Source organism: Monodelphis domestica, chromosome 2, assembly GCF_027887165.1.
Source record: "Monodelphis domestica isolate mMonDom1 chromosome 2, mMonDom1.pri, whole genome shotgun sequence".
Classification (NCBI taxonomy): Eukaryota; Metazoa; Chordata; class Mammalia; order Didelphimorphia; family Didelphidae; genus Monodelphis; species Monodelphis domestica.
In genome coordinates this window covers 164,402,991-164,430,289 of record NC_077228.1, presented here as the reverse complement: position 1 = coordinate 164,430,289, position 27,299 = coordinate 164,402,991, and the positions used below count along the sequence as shown (strand labels likewise).

Sequence of the window (27,299 nt, the reverse complement as noted above, 5' to 3'; positions counted from 1 at the left end):
CATCTATAAAATGAAGGGTTTGTATAGAATAACCTATGAAGTTCCTTTTGCTACTAAATCTATGATTCTCTGATTAAAATACAAACTAAAACCCTTTGTATTAAATATTGCATTATTATTATTATTGATATTCATGATTTATAGGGCATTAACACAAGTATTAATAAAAAATCATGAGCCATTCCCTAATGGCCAAGTGGCCAAACAAATTAGACTATTAGCAAGAAAAATGAAAAATCACTCCAGATTACTATTTCTAAGATAAATCAAGATAACTCTGAAGTTTGATTTTATATCCAGCAAACTGGCAAACATGACAAAAGATGAGAAAAGATAAGAACATTAGTACTTTGATAAAGCTGTGAACTGGTTCAACTATTTTGGAAAACAATTTGGAATTTTGCTAAAAATGTCATGAAAATGTTCACATACTTTTTATACTCAGACATTTTATTGCTAAACACATACCCTAAGGAGATCTAAAATAGGAAGAGGGAGCAGCTCAGTTGATTGAGAGCTAGGCCTGGAGACAGGAGGTCTGGATTAAAATCTGACCTCAGATACTTCCCCTAGCTATGTGACCCTGGGCAAGTCACTTAACCCCCATTGCCTACCCCTTACCACTCTTCTGCCTTAGAACATGCCTTAGAACCGTATTGGTTCTAACACAGAAGGTATAGGTTAAAAAAAAAAAAAGGTCCCATACACACACACACACACACACACACACACACACCATGAAGTATTCAAAGTAGCACTTTTTTTGTGGTAACCAAGTATTGGAAAGTAGGCACTTATCAATTGGAGAAGGCTAAATACATTGTGGAACCTGCCTGGAACAGAACATTACTGAGCTATGATAAGGAACAATAAATAAGAATAATTTCAAAAAGTATGGAATAACTTATGTGGGACTCATTTGATGGGTTGCTTAGTTTTATTGAACTGCTTTTTCTCCTTATTTATTCTTTGTTAAAAGAGGACACAATTCACTGGGTATGGTTGGGGGAAGTGTTCCATTTTGAAAATTTGTTCCAGGCAACTTTCTAAGAGAGGTACCAATCAGCACTGAGAGAGAATCTCCTTATTAGGAGTTCTTTATGCCAACAAATCACAATTCTAGTACCTATCCCTTCAGCACTGCATACAGTACACTTAACAAAGTAGAGATCAACAATATTTGTTGAATAAATCTCTAACTTAATAGGAGCTGGGGTGAGAACTAGGGAAAATGAAGATGGATCTAGAAAAGTATGTGATGAACCAAGCTACTCAAATAGTAAATTTACTTTATTAAATGTAAGAAACAAAACTTAGGACCAGGAATAGTGTCAAAGGGTAAATCAATATGAATTTTTTTTTGTTGTTGTTGAGAATCGGCTTGATCTTTCAGAACAGAACTCGGTTTCCAGGCAAAAAGAGGGCATCTACCTTTCTATGGAACAAGGAAATGGAATTCAGTTCAAAGGTCCAAGTAAAGCTCTATGTTGTGATTGAAAGTGGGATTAAGGGCAGAAAAGAATACATACCATAATATTTTCCTCTATGAGGGGGGGACAGGAAGAGAAGAGTATGGGGACAAGACTATTGGGTGAATGAATGGTGATTCTTTATTTTGCAGAATCTTCATTCTCCTCTTGGCAGATCTTAGCCAAGGAGGGAATTGGGTACAAGAGGGGGATAGGGGTAGAGGATGAAGTGAGAATTTATTGGAATAGGACAACTATGGCCCAAATAACAACAACCATGAAAAAACTAAGAGTTGCAAAAAAAAGAAAAAGAAAAAGAAAAAAAATTAAGCCATATCTCAAATGGCCACAGCCAGGAAGGATAGCAAGCCAGGAAATGGGAGTAAGGAAACTTGGGTGTGGAAAGGTTAGAAATGAAGATACAAAACGAATAAGAACAGGGAGGACATTCTCTGGGAAGAACCATCAGTAGCAAAATGGTTCTATACCTCATCTCTATTCAGTATAGAGCCTCAGCGGAACTGCAGAGGACTAATTCTTAGACCAATCACATCTTTGCCAATTTCTGTCACCTATGAAAGAGAACAAAGAAAAAAAAAAGTTAGTGAGCCAGAGAGAAATTTGGAGCATCCAAGGATGAGGGGGTCAAAAAGATATTTATGTGGGTCAAAGAAGCCCCAAAACATATATGTTCCATTTAACTCATCAAAGATGGACTCAGAATCCTTTATTCACTGGCATGGAATAGTAGGACAGATACAGAAAACAGAAATCTCTGTCCTTGAGGAGTCCCCTTAGTACTTACTGTGGTGACACGGCAGATCTGGCCCTGAAATTCAGGACAATAACAAGCTCCACTGAGTGGACACTTCTCCACTGGCTTGCCACGGTAAATAGGTCGATAGGATGCAGCACAGATGTCAAAAGGGTTGTGCATGTCATAATTGAGCTGGTAGGCATCTGTTGGATTCTTCTCACAGGCAGACAAGATTTTTCGAGTCTAAGGAGATGTTTGAGAGAGGAAAGGTGATGGTTCACAGAAGATCCTACCACTATTCCCTAGTTTGCTTTAGCAGTTTTTTGGCCCTTGTTACAGTGAGAAGAACCTCTACCCATTTAAAGTTTCCTTTTATAGATGGTCCAGAATTGTGACTGGTATGGTAGGTACTAAGAAGTTTAAGTCACCTTCTCAGGGTCACATAGCTAGTATGCATCAAAGAAGAGACCTGAACCCAGGTCATTCTGAGTCTGAGGCTGACTCTCTTTGTACTATAAACAAAACATATCCCCACATTTCGCAGGGTGAAGGGAACACTTGTTCCTGTTTTGTGCTCAGATACTAGAAACTTTTGATCCATAGTCCCTTATAAACTGTATGTTTCATCTCAGCCAGCGGAAGCCATGACTTTTCTACTAAACTGATGGGAACATGTTATCTGGATGAGGGTTTCTCTTTCTGAATATATTTAACTAATTCTGATTTCCCCTTTAATTGTCTAAGAAAGTGCTGATTACCTGCTGGGACACCTCAGGCTTGGGACCCAGCTCTAACAGTCGCCGTGCAAAGGTAGCAGCTGTCTTGAAGTTCTTGAGTTTAAAGAAGAGATTAAGAGCTGTTCGAAGTACCAGGATCATATGCACGGGCTGCAAATTGGAGTGGGTGAAGTAAGCTGCCATCTGATGGGGGAAAGAAGAACATAATTAGTGCTCAAGTTCTGGCAGCCTGAAGGTTTCCACCTCAGGTTGGTGCTATAAAAATTAAAAGTTTAGTGTGAGGTTATGACCTAAGTTTGTCAACAGAAGGACTAAGTAAAAGGTACTTCAGAAAGAGAAACCTTGTGATTTGAATAAAAGCAGAGCTGTTCCAGCTCAACCAACCCTATTTACTAGTGATCCTGGATGAAAGAATCTGTGAAGAGGGAGCCCCATTACCAGGCTATGGTGAAAGGAGATCACATAAAGATCCCAGGCCTGGTGAGAGGGCCTATAATTCTTACCTCGCAGATGCGCTTCTGCTGTTCTAGGCTTTCCTTAGGCAACTTCTTCCTCTCAATTTCCATGGACAAACCCACAATGTACTCACGACAGATGGCAATGAGCTGCTGGGCCTAAGAAAAGAGGCCAGAAATGGCATAGTCAGGGCCCAGAAGAGAAGGTATGAAGAGGGCCAAGAGGTCATAAGACTTCTTACCTCAGTTATTTCTTGCTTATTGTCCACTACAAGGAGTGGAACACTAAGCAGGATAAAACGGAATTTCTCCACTGCCTCCTCAAACTTGCCCGCTGTAGTGAGCTGGTAGCATAGTTGCAGGCGTTGGATCAGGTCATTAAGCTTCAGCCCCACAGCTGGCACACCATTCTTCAGCCCTGCATCCTTCCTGGAAAGAGGAGGTTGAGGAAAGGAAGATGAGAGTAGGGACCAGATAAAGGATGTCACCTACTTTGTAGGTGCCGATAGTTAGCTAGCGAGAACATTGTCAAAAGAAGTGAATATTTTAAATAGCAACTTTTTGCAGGCATTGATTCAAGGACAAATCTGGCTTTGCCATTAGACAACTTGTGGGCTTTGAAGCTGAACTCTTATTATTCTCAACATTTACTCTACTGGGAGCATGGGGAGAATAGGTCCTTACCAATTTCGGTTTGGGTAACTATACATTGTAGGTAGGCATGGCAGAGCCTGGTATGTGGTCCGGCCCCGGGCATATGTTTGGAGAAATAACTGTTTATAGGGACCAAATTGGGTTACCCCAACCTGGTCGTGAAGGAGCTGTAGGGAGAAGAAAAAAATATGTGAAAATCCTGTAAAGTAAACCAGGCTACTTTTACACAGTTTACAGCACACAAATGTGTTTTTGAAAGGGTCATTATTCCACTGATAATGAACTAGAAAGAAGGAAGAAAAGAAGGAAGGGGAATTGAGAGGAACTCCTATTAACCAGTGAGTCAGCTAAAGATAATGGGGAGAGGAGGAGGGAATCAGATGGATGGAAAGAGGCTTACAATATTTAAGGGAAAAGAGAGGACAGTTTTTATAGGATTGAGATAAATGCCTTGAGTTTCCTAGGGGTCCTAGATGAGTTAAGCTGGAAGTTGTCCTGAGAAGACTTACCCGCATAGCTGTCTCAAAGGAGCCTGCCAGGATATGGTCAACTGGCAGCTGGGAATTATTGCACCAGATCTGATAGGGAAAAATAAATGCCTTAGCAACTAGATGACATAGTGAGTAGAGTGCTGGACTTTCAAGTCAGGAAGATTTGAATTCAAATCTTTCCAAAGACATTTAATAGCTGTGTCATAACCTCTTTCTACTTTAGTTTCCTCATCTATAAAATAACAATGCTAAACTCAAAAAGCATCTAAGGTCCCTAAAAGTTCTAAATATGGATTCTATGACCTTATGGGAGTGAAAAGCTCATTACATACCATCTTCCCTTTCAAGTTTTACCAGACTCATTTCTCACCAATGACATATTAGCTAGGTCAGGAAGAGAGCAGCAATCAAGGGGAAAAAGTCAGAATTGTGGGTAGAGATAGAAAGAACATCAGTGGCCAGCTAATCTAATCTATGCCTGGAAAAATTTATTTTACATCCTTCTACAAGTAGTCATCCAATCTCTATTTACAAATCCCTGGTAAAGGAGCACCTACTACTACATAAGAAAACACCTTTTATTTTTGAGTAAAAAAGTTCCATCAAAATAAGTCTCAATTTACTTCTTTGCAATTTCAATACATTGTTCCCAATTCTGTTTTCTGGAGCCAAGAAGAAACAAGTCTAATTCCTCTTCCAATATTTGAAGAATATTAACATGCTCCTTCCCATGCCCCATCCCCTAAAACTTCTCTCCTCCAGTTGAAACATTCCCAGTTCCTTCAACCAATTTTCATATGTCATGCACTCAAAAGCCTTTTTGGTTGTCCTCTTAATGAGACAATCAGTTTTTCAATGATTATCCTAAAATGTGATGCCCAGAACTGAAGACAATATTCCAGCTGTGGCCTAACTAGGGAGGATGAATACAATATGATTATCAACACTTAATTCTTGGCTATGTCCTCATTATGACCTAAGATTGTATTAGATTGACATATGGAATCACACTGCTAATTCTTGTTAAGCTTGCAGTGCACTAAAACTCCCAAATCTTTCTTTAACCAACTATTTAATAATGCCTTCTGAAACTCATTTTTTGAAACTTATCCCTATGAAACTTGATTTAAATAGTTAAAACCCAAATCCTATCTGTCAAGACCCTTTAGAATACTGTCATGTCAACTAACATGTTCTCATCTATGTCTTTAGCTAAATCAATGGTAAAATATCAAACACAAAGTGCAAAGTCTAGCTCCCTGGAAGTGTCCGCTCCAGAATCTGAGTCCAGTTATTATTCAACCACATCCAAAGCCACCTAATTTGACTATTGCTTACCTCACATCTCTCCACATGTTCAACAATAGCATGAATTGTTTTATCAAACATTTTGCTAAAACCTAGGCAGTTCTTTGCTACAGCATTCCCCTAATTGGCCAGCTTAGTAACCTTGTTAAAAAAGGAAATAAGTTATTCTGCCATGACACATTTTTGATAAAATCATATTGGCTCGTTGTGATCACCTCTGCCTCTAGTAGACATTCATTAACTATTTTATCTCAGAATAAAAGAAATAAAAGTTAAGCACCATTTTCTTCTCTTTTTTGAAAACTGGTATGTTTTCTTTTTTCTGTCCCTACAGCACCCTCTCCAGGTGACAACCTTCCAAATAGCACTGACCGTGACACCTGCCAGTTCTTTGAGGACCTGAGATAACTTGAACCCACCAAAGGTGGCTAGGGTCCCATTACTATATTATAATCTTCTTATTTATTTTAGGTATCAACACCCTAGCAGCTATATATCCATTTTAATTCAATAAACATGTATTAAGTCCCTACTATGCGCCAGGCACTGTGTAGACTACATTTCCCTATAGACAACTAGGTAAAGTAGTGCATATAGCACTGAGCCTGGAGTTCAGGAATGAGTTCAAATTTGGCCTCAGACATTTTCTTAGCTATGTGATCTTGAGTAAATCTCTTAATCTGTCTCAGTTTCCTCAACTGTAAAATGGGAATAATAATAGCACCTACCTCTTAGAACAGTGCCTGATACACAAGATACTTAATAAATGCTTGTTCCCTTCTCCTACTTACCTGGGTAGGACTTGTTCCCTTGGTGGGGGGGACAAAGAACCCATCTTCAGCGCCTCCGGCTGCCCCAGGGGAAACATCCTGCAAAGAAAAAGAATTCCCTGTCTTGGCTTTCTTATCCTTTACCTCTGAGGAATCCAAAGCACAGGAACTGTTGCCTCAAGCCCTCACACGCAGTATAATGAATAAGATTTGTCTATAGTCATTTAACCACAATGAGAATATAAAAACTAACTCACAGAAGAAAACTATTTAACATTTTCTTAATGTGGGTCCTTGCCTATACCATCTTTTCCCTCCAAAAAAAAAATCAGATGAAATCTGAATAGAAGCTACCAAAGGATAGAAAGCCCAGATTGCCATCCTTTGGGAGACCTCAATCTTGTGCCACATCCCCTTCTGAGCAATGCACAAAAACAGGAATGGAACTCTCCATACTAGTTCAGGTGGGAGATCCAAGTCTTCTTCCACATCCCAGCCACCTCCTTCTTCCTGTCCTTTAGCAAGCACTTCATCGCCGAAACCCTCTGATGCTTCCACAAAGCCATCTGTAAGGAAAATCCAAGTTTCTTTTGGCCTTCAGAAGGTGAAGTCATAGTCTTGGGAAAGTAGAACACTACAGGTCAAGTTAGCCCTCAGTCTGGAAATCTTTAGATTGTCCCTCTATGTTTCTATCCAACGGCCCCCTCAATCCCTTCATCTGTTTCACTGGCTTTCCCTTGTTCAAACCTTCATCCAGTTGCAGCTCTGCATCTTCTCCCCAGCCTTCGGTGCCAACAGTATCAATGTCAATATCAGCAGCTAGTGCGCCTCCTTTTCCTGCAAGGATAGGGAAGAGAGGTCACACAGTTAAAGGGAAAAAGAAGGTTCTGACTCTCTTAATCTTGTTTATTCCTTACAATCCAGTGTAACATATATATAGGAGGGGTTCAGCAACTCTTCAGAAGGGATACCCAGGATTCTGTTGTTTTCTCTTTTAGTGTTTGGGGAAGAAGGAGATAGTATATTAATTCTTGAAAGTTGGGAGCTATTATTGTGCTGAACATTGTAGTCAGGGTCATAATAAATAAGGAGCTGTGATAGAACCAGCCTATATGCATCTGAAAATTAGTCTTTGTGCCAGATATACCAACTTCCTTATGGTCTTTCAGTTCTCTCTGAAATCTAGCCTAAATCTGTCTTACTACAATTCAGATCTATTAAAAATGTTAGCCACTCTTCACAAATTTTTATTTTTATTCTGTGTTCCTTCAGTTTTCCCAGAAGGTGATTCAATCTTAATTTCTTAACTTTTATCTCTACACATCATATGTAGCTCTTCCATTACTTCAACTCTCTTTTCTAAGTTTCCCATGTCTTTTTGTGAGTAAAAACTAGCATTCTTCTCAGGCCCCCCTACTCTTCCCTACTTTATTATTACCCACATTAAATAGAATTCTGAGTGGAAAAAGGCGCTGGAGCAAAAAAAGCTTGAGTATCATTTTTTTTTGTATATACTTGGTCTGAAGGATCAGAAAAGAACGCTTTCTCAGGATTCTTTACTGGAGGCTCTAAGTATTTTATAATCAACATCCTTATCTGTTCCTAGCTAGAAGAAAGAACTAGGGGAAAGATGTCCTTTGCCTACATCTACCTTCAGGTTTGTCTTATCAAGGTGAAGATAAGTGAGGTTCAAGTTACGGTTCTTACAGCATACAAGGGTTTTAGTTCTCAAGAATAGAAAGAATAATAGCTCAAATGCTTAAAGAAGGTGGGAAAATGGTAACTGCCATTAAAAAAAAAACCATACAATAGTGTGAAGCAGATGAAGCTGCATTTTAAGGCAGTGTCATAGTATAGGCAGCTTTGAAGAGCTCCAGAGGCTGTGTATCTCGTAAGAGTCCACTAAAAAAAGGGCAGATGGAGCCAAAGCAAAGGATAGAGTGCTGACAGTACCCACTGAGTTCTACCCTCTAAAATCAATCAATAAACAATTATTGCTATGTAGGTGTATACTTACCCTTGCTGGCAATAGAACCCTCAAAGAAGCCTTTGGAAACAGTTAACAAGGGCCAGTTTGTGTCCAATGGCATGATGGGTGCAGGTGGCTGGAGTAGCCTGGCATTAGGGTCAATGTCTGGAATCTAAAGCATGATCAAGAATAGTCATAAAGTTATAAAGAACAAAGGGAAAATGTCTGGGGTCCTCTCTGATCACTGATGTTATCCTCAACCTTCTGGAAACCATGTGGGAAAGCCAGAGATTATAGACCAGTGTCTCTATGAGAAGCTCAGACATTTCCCCTGATTTAGACTGAAGGAACCCAATCTGGGACTTACTGTCTCCTTCTCTGGGTCAAATGTTTCCTTGAGGCTCTCTGCTTCCTCATCCAGACCATGAGTAGCAGCTGTAAGGTAGGCCAGAGATTCTGTGGAAGAAACAGATCTCAATTCCAGACATCTACCCTATTTTAACCTGAGTATCAGTGTTCTATTTGGTGAGAACCCTTTCAATTTCTGGTTTCTTAAGAAGTGAGGGCTCCTTTTGAAAGAATGAAAAGATTCTGAGGGGAGGAAAAGCATAGGTCTAGGGGAGAAGCAGACTCATTATTACCTTCTCTACCAGCTGATTCCTAAATTATTATTTTAACCTGTGACTGGTTCTAGTCTATCAACCTCATCCCTTTCCTTCTAGCTTGCCAGGACATCACAACCTAACAGACCTAGTAATGTGAGAATGATGTCCCCTTTGGTGTGTCAGGTGGTAAAAGATAAATGGAATATGGATATAGAAAACGGAATAGATAAAGTATAAATTATTATTGATCTGAGAGACTTAAGAGAAGCACACAAATCCAAATCCCTGACCATAACAGATAAGTATAATGGAATGGAAAGCATATGGTTTGTTAAAATTCGAAAAGACTGAAAGGTATTTTAAACTTACTCTGCCCACAATTCTTTAGGATGCGCACACGTTCTGAAACATCACCCAAGTACAGAGCATTCTGGTAATGGCCGCTCATGTCTTTTCTGATCTCAGCTGTACAACAGAAGAAACATCAGATCATGGCCCTTTTTGTTTTTTCTCCACCCTCCTCCATAAACCCTCTCTTTCCATCCCTGGCTTTAGGGGCCTCACCAATCTTCATCATCTTGCGAAGTTTCTCAAGGTTGCCAGTGATGAGATATAGGAAGGAAAGCTTATCAAAGTTCTTGGTACGTTGGTAGCACATCTCCACAATCTGATGGTTTCCTTGGAGTAGGGCCACTTCTCCTAGCTTTTCCCAGCAATTCTTATCATCTAGGGCTTTGGCTGCTTCTAGGGCAATCTGAGGATATCAGAAGAGACATAATTAAGTGCCAAGAATTGCTGACCAAGGTACTCTAAAGAGAAAGATTTCAAGTAAATTTGCTGGGACACTGGCATGCTTTGATTTGCAATCAGACTCCCAACAGTTCCTTGCATAGGTTTGTTTTTTTTTTAAAACCCTTACCTTCCATCTTAGAGTCAATATTGGGTATTGGCCCCAAGGCAGAAGAGTGGTAAGGGCTAGGCAATGAGGGTTAAGTGACTCGCCCAGGGCTACACAACTGGGAAGTGTCTGAGGCCAGATTTGAACCTAGGACTCCCATCTCTAGGCCTGACTCTCAATCCACTGAGCCACCCAGCTGCTCCCTCTTGCGTAGTTTTTAAACAAATTATTCAACAAAATGTTATCAGAGAAAGCTGTGGGACTCCATAGAATCAGTTCTAGCTTGGCTACCCTGTTATCTGAATGTCATATTATTAGGTCCTCAAAGGTGAGTCAGATGGGGTATCATTTGTTTTAGTTGAATCTGAGTCTCTGTGACCCCATTTAGGGTTTTCTTGGCAAAGATATTGCAGTGGTTTGTCATTTCCTTCTCCAACTCATTTTACAGATGATGAAACTAAGGCAAATTGGGTTAAGTGACTTGCTCAGGATCATACAACTAGTGTCTGAGGCTAGATTTGAACTCAGATCTTCCTGATTCCAGGGCCAGCACTCTATTCAGTGAACAAGAACAAAAAGGAAACTATTCAGAGTTGAATGGATATAATTAATTTTTCATATCATTATGACATTTTATTGGACTATTTTCAAAGCGGCATTTTATTAACTCCTCTCTCTCTGAGCAATCACAGCAATGAATGCTGAGATTTGTTCTCTATTTTGACTATCTGTTCCTGTCTTGGGAGTAATAAAGTGAAAACAAAAATATGACAGGTTATAAGATACTCAGAGTTAAAGATAAGGAGAGGTAGGAGGTAAAGAGGAAGAAAATATATAGATGAGATAGCTTATCATTTATAAATCCTAAACAACATTTAAGGACCTTCATTTACAAACTCGGAACCAATTACCTAATTCTTCAATTACCAACCCATGCCCTGTTATTCCAAGAGACTGGTGGTTTTACCTCAATATTTCCACATTCCAGGGCCAGACTGAATCGAGTCTTCTCATCCTTAACAAAGTGCAACGCCACTTCAGGATACCCCTTCTTCTGAAGATAGGCAATGATGGACTGGCCCACCAACTTGGCATTCCTCACCATGTGCAGTACCTAGAGGTAGGTGTGTGTGTGTGTGGACAGAGATGGTAGTGAAGTCTACTCAGAAGAGGAGTAGCAACTCTTCCATTTTCTGTTACTTAAAGACCACCCCCTCCCCCCGGCCATTTTTCCATTGTACCTCATCATATTTCCTGTTGATTAAGGCTAGTTTAAATTTAAACTCAGTGGGATCAATGGTAAGCACTCGTGGACGACACTCCCGGTCAAGGCAGTACACATTGTTGCCTTTCACCCGGGTGACATAGATTGGCAAGTCAAGGGTACGGATTATCCCATGGTCCCTGAAGGGAGGAAGAGAGGAATAATTAAAAAAAACAGCTATGAGTACCTGTGGAGACAGGACAAACAAGGGGCTCCAACTCCTTATTACACTGCTAAATCCTATCCATCTATTCTTAATCTGATAATTGCTACTTGAGTTGATGAAGAAAAAATTCTTAACAGGAAGATGATACCTGATGATATTTTTAATTTTACTTTTTCATGTAAAATGAAGGTAGAATAGGGAAACTTTGGGTTTTCCTTCAGAAAAAAATTATTGCTAGAAGTGGGAAATAGGTAAAGGAAATTATATGCATTTAGACTTAAAATATAGGTTAGTTTTACTAAACTGCTTTCTTTTTTATAATTTTGTCAAAGGGATGATTCTCTGGGGAGGGAAGGGAAAAAGTATTTGAAAAATGAAGATGATATAAAAAAAGATATTGGGGATAGAGGAATATTATATAATTATAGGAGTAGAGGAAGTCACTGGTGAGCAAAATGGATTGCTTCTTCAGAGAATGAAGCCGACCATTAGATTTGATAAAAAGATATCTACAAGTCTCTTGAGGAATGAGTCAATGGCCTTAATTATATCTAAGATAGTTTAGTCTTTTCAGAAAAACACTTTCTCCTAAAAGGAGAACTTACCCAGTAGTGACAGCATATTTGATGTGGTTGCTGGTGGTATATATAAACACACCACTCTCATCCCAGGCTCCACTCTTGACTCGAATATTCTCATGGATGTTACAAAGTGATTCTAGTTTACGATTGCAGATCATGATGGCTATGAGAATCAGAGAGCAAGAGATATAATGAGTACCCAGCTGGAACAGGAAAGCAGGTACAGGTAGATGAAGTATCTTGCTCTGAGTTAATCCTTACCATGTTTGGCTAGCAGGGCTACATGGGACATATCTGCTGACCAAATGACATACTTCACTTTGGAAATTTTCACTGATGCCAGAGTTCTAGGAGGAAGGGGAGATAATAGAATAAGTCCCTTTATCCCAGGTCACAACTTAGACCCTTTAAGACTTGAGGGAACCAAAGGAATTGGGATAATTACCGCTTCTGTTGCACATCAAAAAGTGTAATGGAATCAGCATCTCGAAGTAGCAGGTTCCCTGTGCCTGCATAAAAGATCTCATCACAATTGGGGACCTGCACTTTCTTGGTGATTTCATTCTTCAAGTTCTTGATCAGAAGCTGAATTGAAAATGAAAGGACAAGGCATTCAGTGTACAAAAAGGATGTGGCAAGGTTCCTTTCTGAGTAGCTAGTTCCTTAGCTTCAATTAGTCTTTTCATTCCATAAATCTTATGCTGAGCAAGAGCTCAAAAATCTGTTACTAGGTGGGAGGTCCTAGGTTGAAATCTGGCCTCAGACACTTCCTAGCTGTGTGACCCTGGGCAAGTCATTTAATTCCCATTGTCTCCCCTTACTGCTCTTCTGCCTTAGAAGCAGTAGACAGTATTGATTTTAAGACAGAAGATAAGGGTTTTAAAAAATCTGTTACTAGTTAAGGCTATTTTTAGATCACCCCAACACTAACCTCTTTTAGTTCTTTCCTCAGTGGGGCATTCAGGGAGGCTTGACAAAAGATTTTATCAAGGAAACTTGAAATCTGCAGTGCTGGCATCATAAACATGCAACTGATCTTAATATCTAATGGCAGAGGGGCAGCTAGGTGGGACCTGGGTTCAAATCTGATCTAAGATACTTTATAGTTGTATGACATGGGCAAGGGATTTAATCCCATTTGCCTAACCCTTGCCCTTCTGTCTTGCAATTGTTACTAAGCCACAAAGTTATGGGTTTAAAAAAAACCTAAGGGGAGAAAGACAATACTGCTTGCTGATTACTTCAGTTTCCTAACAGAGATAGTTAAAGTACAGTAAGCCAGAGTCTATTAAAAACATCAGGGTAAAATATCCTTCTTACTCAATATTAAAGGAGAGGCACATTTTATTACAGACCCCAATTTTTCAAACCTCTGTGGCTTTTTGTTACTGTAAAGAGCACCTTATTTTAGAACTTAGTCCTGAAGTAAAGTGACTATGATCTCAATTGTCAATCTCAATAGGAAAGGAAAGGTATTAATAAACCAATTATGCTTATTACTCCATACCACTCAAAATAAGCAACCGAACTGTAACAAAATGATCTGTCATATGTAAACCTCAAATTTCCTTAGACTTATAAATGTTGGAAATTTCACCATTGGGATATTTCATACTTGGAAAATTTCTTACTGATAGTCTATTGGAATGGGAACCCCATTGGCATGGGAGGTTCCTTCTCTTCCCTTCTTAAGATTACTTTAGGACAGAAACCCTTTGCTGAACAATGGAAAGGACTTTGACCTATGCTTAAGCATAGAACAGGAATTTCTTTGAGTCTTGATTGATTTTAGAATTGATACAATGGAGATACTTGGAATAAATCTCCACCCTATTCAGTCCTAATAGGATTGAGTAAGGGCTGCAGCCTAGATCAAAATTTAATTATTCCAATCTCTACCATACTCAAGTTAACAGGATTTAGAAAGGGCTGTAGCAAAGGAGTAAAGATTTAATCATTTGAAAATATGACCTTCAACAGACATGTGCAAAAGCCAGAAACCTCTGGGCGGTCCTGGGTTAAGCTAGAGCCTCCATTGGCACAGGGAAATTGATGAACAGTGATTGGTAGATGTGAGAACTGAGGGGAGGCAACTTGGATGGTTTCCTTAAAGATAGGGGGTCTGAAGACTTGAAGGAGGTGGTTGAGGAGTTTTGGTCGGGGTGATTGCGGTGGACTCTGTGAAGGCTTGCTCTGAAGGAAGCTGAAGGTGGGGGCCTCTGAGACTGTTTCTCCATTTTGGACACGTGAGTAATAGGGACTGATCTCTTTTCTTTGCCCCAGCTATCTAAGGGCTTGGGCCTTTTGGCCCAGCCTAAACAGAAGGGGTATTTAAGCCCTATTCCCTTCTCTCCCTTTTTCTCTCTCTCTATCTCTATTCCTTTCTTACTCCTATTGTAATTAAACTCCAAAAAAGGCTGACGGCTGACTTGAGTTTTTCATTTAGGAATTACATAGCTGATTCCTTGGCGACCTTAAATTAATATATATCAGTCTTTTAAAGTGATTCCCTTGTTACACATAACTCACCGAATGCATACGATCTAGAACAGCAAACCGATTTCGGGCAACCCATACAGCTGTCAGACCAGAAGAACGTTTCCCTTCAGGGGCTAGAAAGAACAAGATTGGGTGTGTGTGTGTGGGGAATGGGTCAGGAAAGAGGGACATGTGGTGAGCCACTGGCAGGTGACAGAGTCAGGTGCTATGGAATTGCCAATCCTGCTGGCTGCCATCTTGGCTATGCCAGCTCAGCTGCTTCCTAACTAATTCAGTCGTAACCTGAGGCTATTGATGAGTGACTTTTCCCCACCATTCTTCTCCAAATGCCAGTACCAGTCCCCCAATCCTCTTTCCCTAGGCCAAGTGGCTGCCTGTCAGCCAATGCCATGTGCTGGCAAAAGGGCTGCCTGTCCTGGGAGACAGAACACTCTGTCAAGCTAACGAGCAGCGCCTTCCTGGCCAAGCTGTGGCACAGTGAGGGGTCTGTCGGTGGCCTAGGGCCCCCTACTGATAGGCCGCTAAATAAGCTGGAGGAGAGGCAGAACCCTCTCCCTAGCTCGCAGCTGTTCTACTGCTTTTAACATGTAAATGCAGGCCTCCTAGTGGAGCCCTGTGGGACAGGGTGCAGAATTCTGAGAGCATTCTTAGGGGAACTCTTAATAAGGAAGGTATACAGTTAGTACAAGTCCAACAACTGCTATTTGCACTTAGAAGACTTACAAAAACCTCACCATATCACTATACTTTTACCAGTTCAATATTGAAGCTAATTATGAATTTGAGACAAGCCTTAATGCATAGCCCCTACTGTCTGGGCACTCAGTATGAGGACAAACAGAAGGATGCATTGTAATGCTCCTTTATCTAACAGTAACAGGAGATAATATGGCAGAACGTACTGACCATACTGACTGGCCTGGCCTAAATTTCTCAGACACCTGGGGTGTTTGGCTATTTACAAGGCTAATTATTATTGTAGCCAACACTCCATTACCAGGAGAGCTTGTGATCCAATGTGTGGATTATCCAAGTCTTTTACTTCTCCTCCTCTTTCTTTCTGCTGCCCATCTTTGGGCTGTTTCTTTGCTAATTAATAATACCTTCTCCTCCAAGATAAGCAAGGAAAAGGAAGAGGTACAAAGAAAAAACTAAAACTCCCCAATTTTTCATAAGCAGTTGAACAATCCTGAGGGTAAAAATAAGTTAGAGAGGAGGCTAAACCTCTTTGATTAAAAGAAGTTCCAAAAGGATCCCTAAATATCCATCACTGAGGTCTCTGATTCTATCTATTTTTGTATCATATATACTTTGGTAGTCTTGTGAAGCTTATGGACCTCTTCTCAGAACAGTTAAAAAAAAAGAAAATTCCTAATGGAAGGAAGTGCAAAATTTCAGTTAGAAGTTAGTAAACATAAAGATGTAATTTTTTTTCTCATTCAAGTTAACATTCCCTGTTGTAACCTAATAGGTCCTTATGGTCTCTGTGACCATCTATCACAGGGCTGGCTTTAACAGAAAGAGCAGTAGCAGCAGCAATCCCATAGAACAGAGCAGTAATCCCAACAATGGGGACATACTCCAACAATCTAATGAACAACAAAAAAAGGCCCCTCTGGAACCTCCTAGTAGGGGTCAAGAAAGGAAGACCTGGGGGGAAGCTGGGTGGCTCAGTGGATTAAGAGCCAGGCCTAGAGATGGGAGGTCCTGGGTTCAAATCTAGTCTCAGACACTTCCCAGCTGTGTGATCCTGGGAAAATCACATGACTTCCATTGCCTAGCCCTTACCACTCTTCTGCTTCAGAACCAATAAGCAGTATTGATTCCAAGATGGAAGGTAAGGGTTTAAAAAAAAAGGGGGGGGGGGAAGACATGAGGTCTTGCTGGCTTCTATAAGCTGTATAGGAAGGACCACAGGAAAAGAATTGTGGATAGGAATGAGAGCCATTCCAATAATCAGCAACGTCAGCAAATTCTGAAGGAAGGCCATTTGCAGTGGGGTAGGAATGATGGAGGAGGCAGCAGGGTCTCAGCTGGATCCTGAGATCCCAGGTGGGGCTTGGGGCTGTTAACAGCCACATCTTTCTGACATGTGAGGAGAGGCAAATTGGAGCTGGAAGTGGATGGAAGAGCATAAATCCCCAGCCCCAGGGTGACACATTCCCAGATTGGAACCACATTTTTAAATAAATGAAACTACCAGGGTGAAAGTCATCTCAGCTGACAATAAACCAGGAGAGCACACTGTGCTGAAAAGGAAAATGGAGAGTTTCTAATAACCAAATTATAAAATATATATATCTAGCTAGGGTAATAAAATGTGGGAGGAACATGAATTTTTCACAATGTAGTCGCCTATGATGCAGTTGTCAACAGCACCTGCCAAAAGACATGAGCAATGTGGATATGATCTGGGAAGGGAAGGTGGAGGACTTAAGAGATGATGATGTGAGTTAGGGGTGGAGCTGGAATGAGTAGAGCAGCTGAACACTTACCATCAGGATTCTGAGAGTCAGCATCCTTAGGAATGGTATATAAGTCATAGGTGCTATTTTCTAGGTTGCTAGCTCTCTGCAAAAGAGGGTAGTGAGATCATTAAGGAAGCGAGTAGCAAAGCTCGTCAATCTAACCTTTCCCCTGGCCCCCAAATATTTCTTTTACAACCATGAAATACTCTGAATATCTGATTTTAACATAGCCAGTCCCTTCTCTCTCTGAGATATATAAAGAATATATATATAAGCAGGGTTTATAGGAGCCTTTTCCAAAAAAAATTTCACACATACACAATGCCACTCATCTTCCTCAAAGCCATAAAACTTAGGATAACCATTACTTAGGATAAGCATTACTCTTTTTTCAATTTTACAGATTATCAAGTTGAAAGATAGATAGGGGAAAAGAATCTGTCCCATATTTCAGAAAAAAACGGCTGACTGCAGGTAATTTGTTCTGCTCCCTTAGTGCTATTACTCCTGTTTCAGTGAACTGAAAAAAAAAACAAAACAAAAAACCCCAACAGATGTTTACTTAGAAGAGAAACTGTCATTGAAGAAACTGTCATCTTTAAAAATGGGGTTGGGGGAAGAAGAAAAATTAGCAATAGAGACCATGAATCAAAAGTAGAATAGGAACACTGGTCTCATTTTCTTAATTTGGCAGCAGGTGAATAGTGGGAATTTTTTTAAAATTTTGCTGCAATTTGGATTGCAAGAAGCAGAGATGGTTACATGGAGACCTTTAAAAGTAACTTCACTTAAAAGACCTATTAGTCACATGACCAAAGAGTGAGGATCAAATTAACTGCTTCCTGGACTAAGAGCAATATAATGTTAAACATCATCAATTCAAAAGAAAAGTATGCTTTTGAAAATCTAGGACAGTCTATACTTCAAAGGACAATAAGAATGATTTCGCCATTCTTGAAGTATATCATTTAACAATATTTTACCCATGATAATGGAACTATACCTGCTTTGGGTCTACTGATATTTGCTAAGCTAATCCTCAAGAGAACATTAACTTTAAATATCTAAGCTAATACCTAAGGTTTCTTGATTTGGAGGGATGGAGCATGGGGACCTGAGACTGCTTCCCTTAGGTGAACATGTGGTGAGTGTTAAGGCTGAATCCTCTTTCCCTGGCTTTCTGAAGGCACCAGCCTCCAAGGAGGGCCCTCATCTTGGAGGAAGTGTCATGGCTGGAAGCAGAGCTCAATTTAATCTTCTGGGAAGGCCCCTTGGCTGAGGCCTCTGAACTCCCCCTGGCTCAGTAGATCTTTACCCCTTTCCCTCTTTCTCCTTCTTCTGAATTTCTTCCTTCTATTGTATTCTATTCTATAGAATAAAATTCTATTCTGACTTGAGTATTTCATTGGGATTTAGAATTTAAATCCCTGGCAACCACAAAAGAATATATTCAGTCTCAACCCTAAAATTTGCCCTTAACAGGTTACTCAAAACTCTTGTTACCATGGGAAAGAAAGTATTTAAATCCTGGATGCTCGAAGGTTTAAGAACCCACCTCAATGGTGATTACTCACTGTACATAGTAGGACTGCATTCTCTGCTGGGTTATATGACATATTGAATACTGGAAACTTGGAACCACTAGGAGGATACAAAGAAGAAATTGTGAAGAAGCATCAGAATAGAACTCAAGAGAATCCAGCCTTTGGATTTTTACCTTTCTTTCAAAGTTACATTCACTTTTTCCTTACCTTATCTAACTTGAGTCCTTTTATTGTATGCAAAAAGCTTTTTGAAACAAACCCAGTACACCTTGAGTCAGTGAACAGAAAGTGATGGCAACAACTGGGAAAGGACAGGCTATAAGGGAGTGGGATCAGCCTTATTCAAATTATCCAAATTCCTACACACAATTACAATTGACACCACAGAGCAACATGACTTGATTTGTCTCTGGCAATTTTCTCTAGTTCCTTGGAACATTTATATCAACCCAACTTTTATTACAGCAATACTGGCAGAGGACAATAAACCTTCCATGCCAAGGTTTGTCACCATGAATGTTTCAGCATCCTGGTGCAGCTGGCTTTCCAAGAGGACAGTGCCTTCTGCTCGGAGTCTCAGAGGTTATCACATCATCTGTGCACTCTAGTTTGGGGTTCTATATATATTCCTACTGGGAAGCAGAAGAATGAGGGAGAGGAATGTGTACCAAACAAATACAAAATGCACCTTCCCCCTCAGAAGACATTCAACTCTAATTTATCTCCTAGTCTGACCTGGGATGATCCAATCTAAGGTGAATGAAGTACCACTAAATTAGGGTACTCTATTAAAAGAGAATTTCCCTTGTTGTGTATAAGAACAGATAGATGAGTCAAAACGCTGACAAAAAGAGTTCTTTATCCCAGGATTCATTAACTCATAGAGAAGACCTACTCCCAAGGCTACCTAAACCTATCCTCCTTGTTCCATACCATACTTGTAGCAATAAGAAGATCCAAACTGTGATAGTGAAAAAAACCCAAATGCTATTTAAAGAAGCCCCAGATGAAAGACCACAGGGGATCTGTACTGTTACAGCTTTAAGAATACAGAAGAGGGGGCAGCTGGGTGAGTCAGTGAATTGAGAGCCAGGCCTAGAGATGGGAGGTCCTAGGTTCAAATCTGATCTCAGACACTTCCCAGTTGTGTGACCCTGGGCAAGTCACTTGATCCCCATTGCCTAGCCCTTACCACTCTTCTGCCTTGGAGCCAATACACAGTATTGACTCCAAGACAGAAGGTAAGAGTTTAAAAAAAAAAAAGAATACAGAAGAATTTAAGTCAGACTTACCTCCTCAACTGCATGACAGCGACGTCTTTAGAGCTATTAAAATCTAACTGGCGCAAGAATCGATCTTTGACATAGTGTAGCATGTTTCCATGAACAGCATAAGCTGGTCGCTCCCGCTCCAGTTTAAAGACAATCATGCCACCATCATGACCTAGGTGGAAGGAGAAAGAATGGTTAGCTGTGTTCAGAGATGGAAGCTAAGGAACAGACAAGGTTAGAGAAAGGCTTAAGACTTGGTAGGATCTGGGATTGAGAGGAGGTTCAAACTAGAATCAGAAAGTCAATCAAGCCTGTTGAATGTTTGTAGAACAGGAAAAGATTCAGAATCACAGACTTTTTAAAGAGTTATTAGAGAGCTTGGAGGACAATCTAAACTACTGTAGAGACAAAAGAATTCAACTTCCTCTGTTCTTTATAGACATGGAGGACTAAGGATGTAGAAAACTTGGTAATGGTATACAAGTCACAGTTGCTGCCTCCTATGTTGCTGGTTCTATGCATTCATGGAGTTAAATAAAAAGAATGGTTCTGCATGGGGGAGTTGAATGATATATTTTGAAATGAACGTGATAAAAAAAACCCAAATGATATCAGTATTTTTTTGGGTAAAAATATGCAACATTCACCTATATAACTATACAACATTCACCACATATAAAGATCCAGTGTTTATTTAAGGCTAGGAAGATCCCTTAAACTTCTTTATTCCTATTTGTGTGCTGATTATCACTGGAGGAAGCCATATAACTTTGTTGTCTAGGTCTACTGTTATAGCTCCTTTTTCTCTAGTCTCTGATGAAGAGGTAGTTTGTCCTTATCCTTAAAAAACATCAATTTTATATGCTTATGCTATTAAGTTACTGTCTAAACTCCTAGAGAAAGTCATCTATACTTTGTTTCTACTTCCTTACTTCCTACACACTAACTCCTACAATTTGGCTTTAAACCCTACCACCTGACTGAAACCATTCTAAGGTTAACAATAATCTCTTAATTGCTAAATCCAACAGCCTTTCCATAGACTTTTATTCTTCTTGACTTCACTTCACTTTTGACATTATTTACTATCTGAGAACCACAGAATTTTATAGTTAGAAGAATCTTAACAGTCATCTAGTTTAATTCACAAGTGAAAGAAATTCTCCACAATAATATGACAAATATATGGTCAATCAGCCATATTGAAGACCAGCAAGGATGGATAACTCATCATCTTTCTAGGTGTTCCTTGCCACTTTTAGACAGCTTTCATTGTTAGAAAGTTTCCCCTTCACATTAAGCCTAAATTTGCTTTTTTTGCAGCTTCTACTCACTGCCCCTTTGGAACCAAACGGAATAGGTTTAACCTGTCTCCATGACAGAACTTCAAATACTTGAACACAGTTATCATATCTCTCTAGTCTTTTCTTTTCTTGGTTAAATGTGCCCACTACCTTCAACCTTTCATCATATGACAGGGACTCAAAGTCCTTTAACATGCCAGTTGCCTTCCTGTTGACACTCTAGCTCATCAATGTCCTTCTTAAGCCATGGTGCCCAAAATTGTACATAATACTCCAAATGAGAGCAGGGTACAATTAGACTATCATCTCCCTAATTTTTGGATGCTATGCCCCTCTTAAAATAGCACAAAATTATACTAGATTTTTTTGGGCTGCTGTCACAACATACTGTTGATTCATATTGAGCTTACAATACACTAAAAACTCAAGATCTTTTTTCAGAAAAAAAAAAAGAACAACAAAAAAAACCTGTTATCTATGTCTTCTTCATGGACTTAAGTGCCTTAAATTTATCCTGACTGAATCCAACGCTCTAGTCTGTCAAAATTTGTTTGAATTTTTTGTCATCCAATAATAGTTATCCCTTTCAGCTTTGTGTCATCTGTAAATTTAATGAGCACAAGAATTTAAGCACAACTCCCTAGGTTACTTCCACACTGATATCAAACCATTAACATACAACTACCTTTTAAGTCTGGCCAACAAACAAGTTCTTCATCCATTGAACTGTATTATTATTTAAATTAGGGAGTTTTAACTTGTAGTCCAATAACTTGTTTTTAATATTTTGATAAATATATTTCCATATAACTGCAATTCTATATATATGTAAATTTTAAATTTTACACATTTAAGAACATTCTTAGAAAGGTCCACAGGTTTCACCAGATTTCCACATCTCTCCCAAAATTAAGAACTCCTGATCAACAATGTAACTCTTCTCCACAAGAACATCATGAGATGCTTTATCAAAATTTAAAAAAAAAATTTCTTTTTTTGCTAAAATCTATGTAAAAAATATTGATGTATACTTCCTGCCCCCAGTTAATACTGCTCTCTCCTGCTTCTCATCCTACCTGACTGTTTCTTTTTAATCTCTTTTGCTGGCAGCTCAGCACCCTCATATGCCTCTATGTATAGGACCTCAGGGTCCTTTCCCCTTTACTTGTATTCTCCTGGTGATGTCATCACTCCTATAAGTTCAATGATCATTTTTATGCAGATGACTTTCAGATGTACAAATATAACACTCATTTCCTGTCTGAGCTTCAGTCTCACATCACAGTTGCCTACTGGACATCTCCATGTGGATTTTCTCCTATAAGCATTACAAACTCAACACATCTAAGAGAGGACTCATAAACTTTTCCCTAAACTCAGTCCTCTTTCTAACTTTTCTATTTTTGTGGCAGGCAACCTCTGATCTTCTAGTCAGGTAGGTTTTCATTTCAGACTCACTTAAAATTACTCTTCTTTTTCCCTCCAAGTTTTTGTGTGTAACATATCTGACAAATAGATGGTCATTCAGTCTTTGCTTGAAGACCTTTAGTTAGGAAGAACTGACCATGCCTTAAGGCAGTCCTTTCCATGTTAAGATTCTTTTGTTAGGAATTTTTTTTCAAAAAGTCTTAACTTGCCTTTTTGCAATTTCCAATCATACTTCTACTCTTGGAAGTTAGATAGAATAAGTGTGATATCTCATCCATAAGACAGTCCTTCAAATACTTGAAAACTATCATATCCCCTTCACTTCATCTCTCTTCCCAGCAAGACTTATATTCAGTTTAAAAAGCTCAAATTTCTTTCAACTGATCTTGCTATGACATGATCTCTAAGGCCTAGTTGGCTAAGGAAAATATGAAAAAACTTGATAATTTTTACTAGTTTTCCATTCTCATAAGGAGACATAGCCTCTTACTACTTTCCCCTAGTGGCCTGAGAAGAAAACTACACATATGTAGTTTAATATTCTCAAGGCCAGGGATCAGCACTGGATAGGCTCTCGAAAGAGAAAGCATGTGATTTGTCAGTTAAATTTAGAGTAGATAGGTCTTTGAGAAAAGAGAGCATCTTTTCTCCAAGAATATTGGAGAAAAAAAGAAATTAGAAATCAACTGACTGAGAATCTTGTTCTCTCCTAAGCCAATCTCATGTACATCTCCTTGAAAGGTGATAGAAAATAACTCTCCTCTATTCTAAAATCTGAGGCACAATTAGGAAGGAGGAAAAAGGACTCTTACCTGCAGCAAAGAGGTTGAGGTTGGGATGGGCAGCTAGGACCCAGAAACGGTCATGGTCTCTACGGAAGGTCTGAACTCCAGTCCTATTATGAATTGGAAAAGAGGGGGAAAAAATGGAAAAATAATCATTAGTTCCCCAGGAATCTTCAATCTGAAAGATAACAAACTAAAGGAGGGAATCAAACCATGCTAAGAAAAGATGACCAAGAATGCTGGACTTGGAATCAGTAAGACCTGGTTCAAATCCTGCCTTGAACATTAGCTGTGTGACATTGGGCAAGTAACTTAACCTTTATGAACCCATTTTCTTACCTGCAACATGAGAGTTGGACTCAGTGACCTCTAAGATTCCTTTCAGCTCTAAGGCTATAATGGCTATGATGACTGATCAATACCTACCCCATCAAGAGACTAATGTTCTTCAGTTTCCTCCTCTCAAGCATGTTTCCATTTCTGATTTCCTCACTTCTTGAACTTACCATATTGGCAAGGGGAAAAAAAAATTTGTTTGAATTTAGAGAAATAAAGGCTGGGAGATCCCCATTTGATTGGTAGAGTGGAATGAATGGCCTATCAATGTTTCTTCAAACTTGTACAGTTCTTGGTTTGATTTTCTAAATACTAAAGATAATGAATGGACAAATGAAAAACTAGTTAAGTTTAAAGAGAAAAGAATGGACCTTACTACTTTCCTCCACCCTTTCCTGAGCTTATAACTATTTTATCCCTAGTATTAAGCTCACCACAAACCACCTTACCGTTTTGACATATCCCACACCCGGATACTTTTATCTTCAGAATTACTAAGGATGAGTTCTTGTCGAGGGTGGAAGACAGCACAGGAGACATTGTTGTAGTGACCTCGGCAAGTATCTACTTCCCAAGCCTTAGATTCTGGTAGGAAGAAAGGAAGAATGAGTTCATCAGAAGTACCCTCTCATTTTCTACTCTCACTAAATTTGACTATATGGTAATGAACTGCTCTGAACCAAATGCTCAGCACCAGCAGAAAAAAAAAAACAACTCTCTAAGAGTAGGTTTTAAAGATCAAAGTACTTCTTCCCCTCACTAGTGTCAAATTTCTTTAAACTTCTCTTTGAAAAATTGCTCTTCTTATTCAAACTCCATGATGCCAGACCAATATTTTTAAAAGAAAGGGAAAAGGCCAGCTTCTGTGCCTCAGGATTAACACAAAGAACATGATAACACAAGAAGCTTATATCCTTATTACCTGCAGATGATAGGAGTGCATGTCACAAGTCTGGGTTTTCTAGTACCCAGGAGTGGAGTGACCTACTCACCATTCATACGCCAAATCTTTACTTGACGGTCATCTGCCCCAGATACAATGAGAGGCATAGTAGGGTGGAAGGCAGCCCAGTTAACTCCACGATCATGGCCCTGTGTAGAAATCATACAGTAATGAATCTTTTAATATAGCTTTGCAAATGACACCTTGCCCACAGAACATCAATGACTCATGTTAGATGATAGAAAAGGATTCTAGTGTCACTAATTTTACTCCTGTGAATAATATCTTAGAATCATAGTTCTCTAAAATTATGAGCTGAATATCACCATTTCTCAATATTACCAATTACATGCATGCCATCTCCTTTTCTATGTTTGGAATGTACTCCTTCCTTATCTTTATTCCCCACAATTCTCATCTCCCTTTCAAGACTTAAGAGATAGCTGCTCTGTGAAGCTTTTCCTGATACACTCTTACTTCTCAGTTATCTCCTATCTTTCAGATCCTTAAAGATAGAGGTCACTTTGTTTTTGTTTGTTTGTTTTAATCTTCACATTTTTTAGCTGGATTTTTCAGATTTTAACTTTTACATGTAAAATGTTGCTTCCATAACTAAATTGTAAGCTTCTCTGGGACAGGGACCAAGTCTATTCCTTATTTGTATTTCCCTAATTCAACTATGGACTGTACCAGTTTGTAGAGGTTAAGTGGTACTTAATATTTATTCAAAGATTGACTAGATCTCTTACAAGAGGCTTGAAAACAAGGCTTAGTTCTGTGAAGGCAGGTGAAAACTATGATCTAGTCTCTTCCTTCTTCTCTTTAGATTCACACAATGAAATAAGCATGCTTGAGACCAATATGGTCACTTAATCCCTTTCTTGGGAATCTATGCCTAACCATAGGTTCTAGAAACAGTACCTCCAAAACATGTTTTACGACTGCATCCGTTGTCCCAAAGAGATCAACCCCTGTTATTCCCCTCACATCTGACTCCACAGCTCCAGGGGAAAGGTTCTTCTTCCTCAGACCTTTGAGGCATGAAGAGTAGGCATGGGAGAAGCAAACATATTGTTACCAAAATGTAAAGTATCAAAGGTGAGGCTGGCACAGTGATAGACAAACATTTAAGAAAAAGAGGGAAAAAATTAGGAGAAAAATCAGAATATAGATCCAATTCTTTCCTTAAAAGTATATTAAAAAAATCATGCCAGAGCTTTGCTTGACACTTCAGCTGTGTCATACTTGGACAATCAGAGCTGGCATGGGCCTTAGAGATCATCTAAATCAACACTATCTTTCTACAAATGAGGAAACTGAGCATCATTTGGGTGATATGACTTACTCATAGTTATAATACTAAGTGGCAGACCTGGGACTTAAAACCAAGTCCTCTTACTCAAAATCTAGTGTTCTCTTCACCTATGGTATATCATATTCCCTTTCTTTAACAGATTTCTTTCACTGTCAAGCCTAGAATCACCAAAATTTTTTTCTTTAACTTCAAAAATACAATTTCTGAAAGAGGTTTCACTCTATGCTAAGCTGAGCAGCACTTTAAAATGATCCATTAACTTCCTCAAACAATCTTCCTTTCACACACAATGGTCTGTTTCCAAGTATTAAACAATTTGGAAATTTGATCCCAAATGGTAAGTCAATTTTACTTTATCTATAGAATGGTTTTCCTATGTCATTTCAGAAGTTCCAAAGAAAAACTAAGGCCATAGCTCAGAACTTAAAGTTCTTGTGGGCTGGGTAAATAGAGTAAAAGCAGACCTCCTTCTATGGCTTACAAGGCTTATCGAATTGATCAATTTTTTTAAAAATTAAAAACCCTTACCTTCCGTCTTAGAGTCAATACTGTGTATTGGCTCCAAGGCAGAAGAGTGGTAAGGGCTAGGCAATGGGGTCAAGTGACTTGCCCAGGGTCACACAACTGGGAAGTGTCTGAGGTCAGATTTGAACCTAGGACCTCCAGTCTCTAGGCCTGGCTCTCAATCTACTGAGCTACCCAGCTGCCCCCTTGATCAATTTTTAAAAAAGTTATTTGTTAAAACCTTATCTCTTGCCTTATAATTGATACTAAGTATTAGTTCAAGGCAGAAGAGTGGTAAGAGGTAGGTAACTGTGATTAAGTGATTTGCCCAGGGTCAAAGAGCTAGGAAGTGCCTGAGGCCAGATTTGAACCAGGCCTGGCTCTCTATCCACTGAGCCACCTAGTAGCCCCAACCATTTATTATTAAATACATTACTTAGCTTTTACCAATATATAGTATTGATTCTAAGGAGGAAGGATTTAAAATTTTAAAAAACAAAACAAAAAGACAGTCTGCCTAAAAGAGGTTATCATGCTGATTTATAATCTTGAAAAGAAATGTAAAGTAACACTATTCCAAACCAAAAGCCATATTTCTACATGGTCCACATATACAGCTTACAGGGTACAAGATGCAACTTTAGAAACCATTTGGTGATGAGGATTCCTTGTAGTCACAGACAAGCTCATGATGATATACTATTTTGACATGGTTTTTATGATTTTCAAAGAAATTTCATATTAATTATTGCATTTGAGCCTCATGATAACACTGAAT

The 27,299-nt window shown here is 39.2% G+C and overlaps 1 protein-coding gene across 4 annotated transcripts in view; it reads right to left on the bottom strand.

The window, feature by feature from the left end:
- Positions 1 to 1,272: 1,272 nt before the first annotated feature.
- COPA (COPI coat complex subunit alpha) overlaps positions 1,273 to 27,299 on the bottom strand; it is a 44,493-nt gene continuing 18,466 nt past the window's right edge. For 3 of the 4 annotated variants that reach the window (XM_016430275.2, XM_007481644.3, XM_056816158.1), the window contains 27 exons: positions 25,624 to 25,733; positions 24,752 to 24,851; positions 24,209 to 24,344; positions 23,451 to 23,533; positions 19,928 to 20,078; positions 18,666 to 18,732; positions 17,119 to 17,194; positions 14,654 to 14,736; positions 12,570 to 12,709; positions 12,386 to 12,471; positions 12,149 to 12,287; positions 11,355 to 11,517; positions 11,081 to 11,227; positions 9,780 to 9,969; positions 9,585 to 9,680; positions 8,978 to 9,066; positions 8,659 to 8,782; positions 7,389 to 7,478; positions 7,098 to 7,207; positions 6,663 to 6,740; positions 4,582 to 4,650; positions 4,103 to 4,239; positions 3,661 to 3,847; positions 3,467 to 3,577; positions 2,985 to 3,146; positions 2,275 to 2,469; positions 1,273 to 2,041 (listed from right to left, as the gene is read on the bottom strand). In XM_016430275.2, the coding sequence (XP_016285761.1) occupies positions 1,982 to 2,041; positions 2,275 to 2,469; positions 2,985 to 3,146; positions 3,467 to 3,577; positions 3,661 to 3,847; positions 4,103 to 4,239; positions 4,582 to 4,650; positions 6,663 to 6,740; positions 7,098 to 7,207; positions 7,389 to 7,478; positions 8,659 to 8,782; positions 8,978 to 9,066; positions 9,585 to 9,680; positions 9,780 to 9,969; positions 11,081 to 11,227; positions 11,355 to 11,517; positions 12,149 to 12,287; positions 12,386 to 12,471; positions 12,570 to 12,709; positions 14,654 to 14,736; positions 17,119 to 17,194; positions 18,666 to 18,732; positions 19,928 to 20,078; positions 23,451 to 23,533; positions 24,209 to 24,344; positions 24,752 to 24,851; positions 25,624 to 25,733 (3,179 nt within the window). In that variant the 3' untranslated portion in view covers positions 1,273 to 1,981. The remainder of the gene's footprint in view (positions 2,042 to 2,274; positions 2,470 to 2,984; positions 3,147 to 3,466; positions 3,578 to 3,660; positions 3,848 to 4,102; positions 4,240 to 4,581; positions 4,651 to 6,662; positions 6,741 to 7,097; positions 7,208 to 7,388; positions 7,479 to 8,658; positions 8,783 to 8,977; positions 9,067 to 9,584; positions 9,681 to 9,779; positions 9,970 to 11,080; positions 11,228 to 11,354; positions 11,518 to 12,148; positions 12,288 to 12,385; positions 12,472 to 12,569; positions 12,710 to 14,653; positions 14,737 to 17,118; positions 17,195 to 18,665; positions 18,733 to 19,927; positions 20,079 to 23,450; positions 23,534 to 24,208; positions 24,345 to 24,751; positions 24,852 to 25,623; positions 25,734 to 27,299) is intronic. The other variant, XM_001369587.5, reaches the window with a different exon arrangement.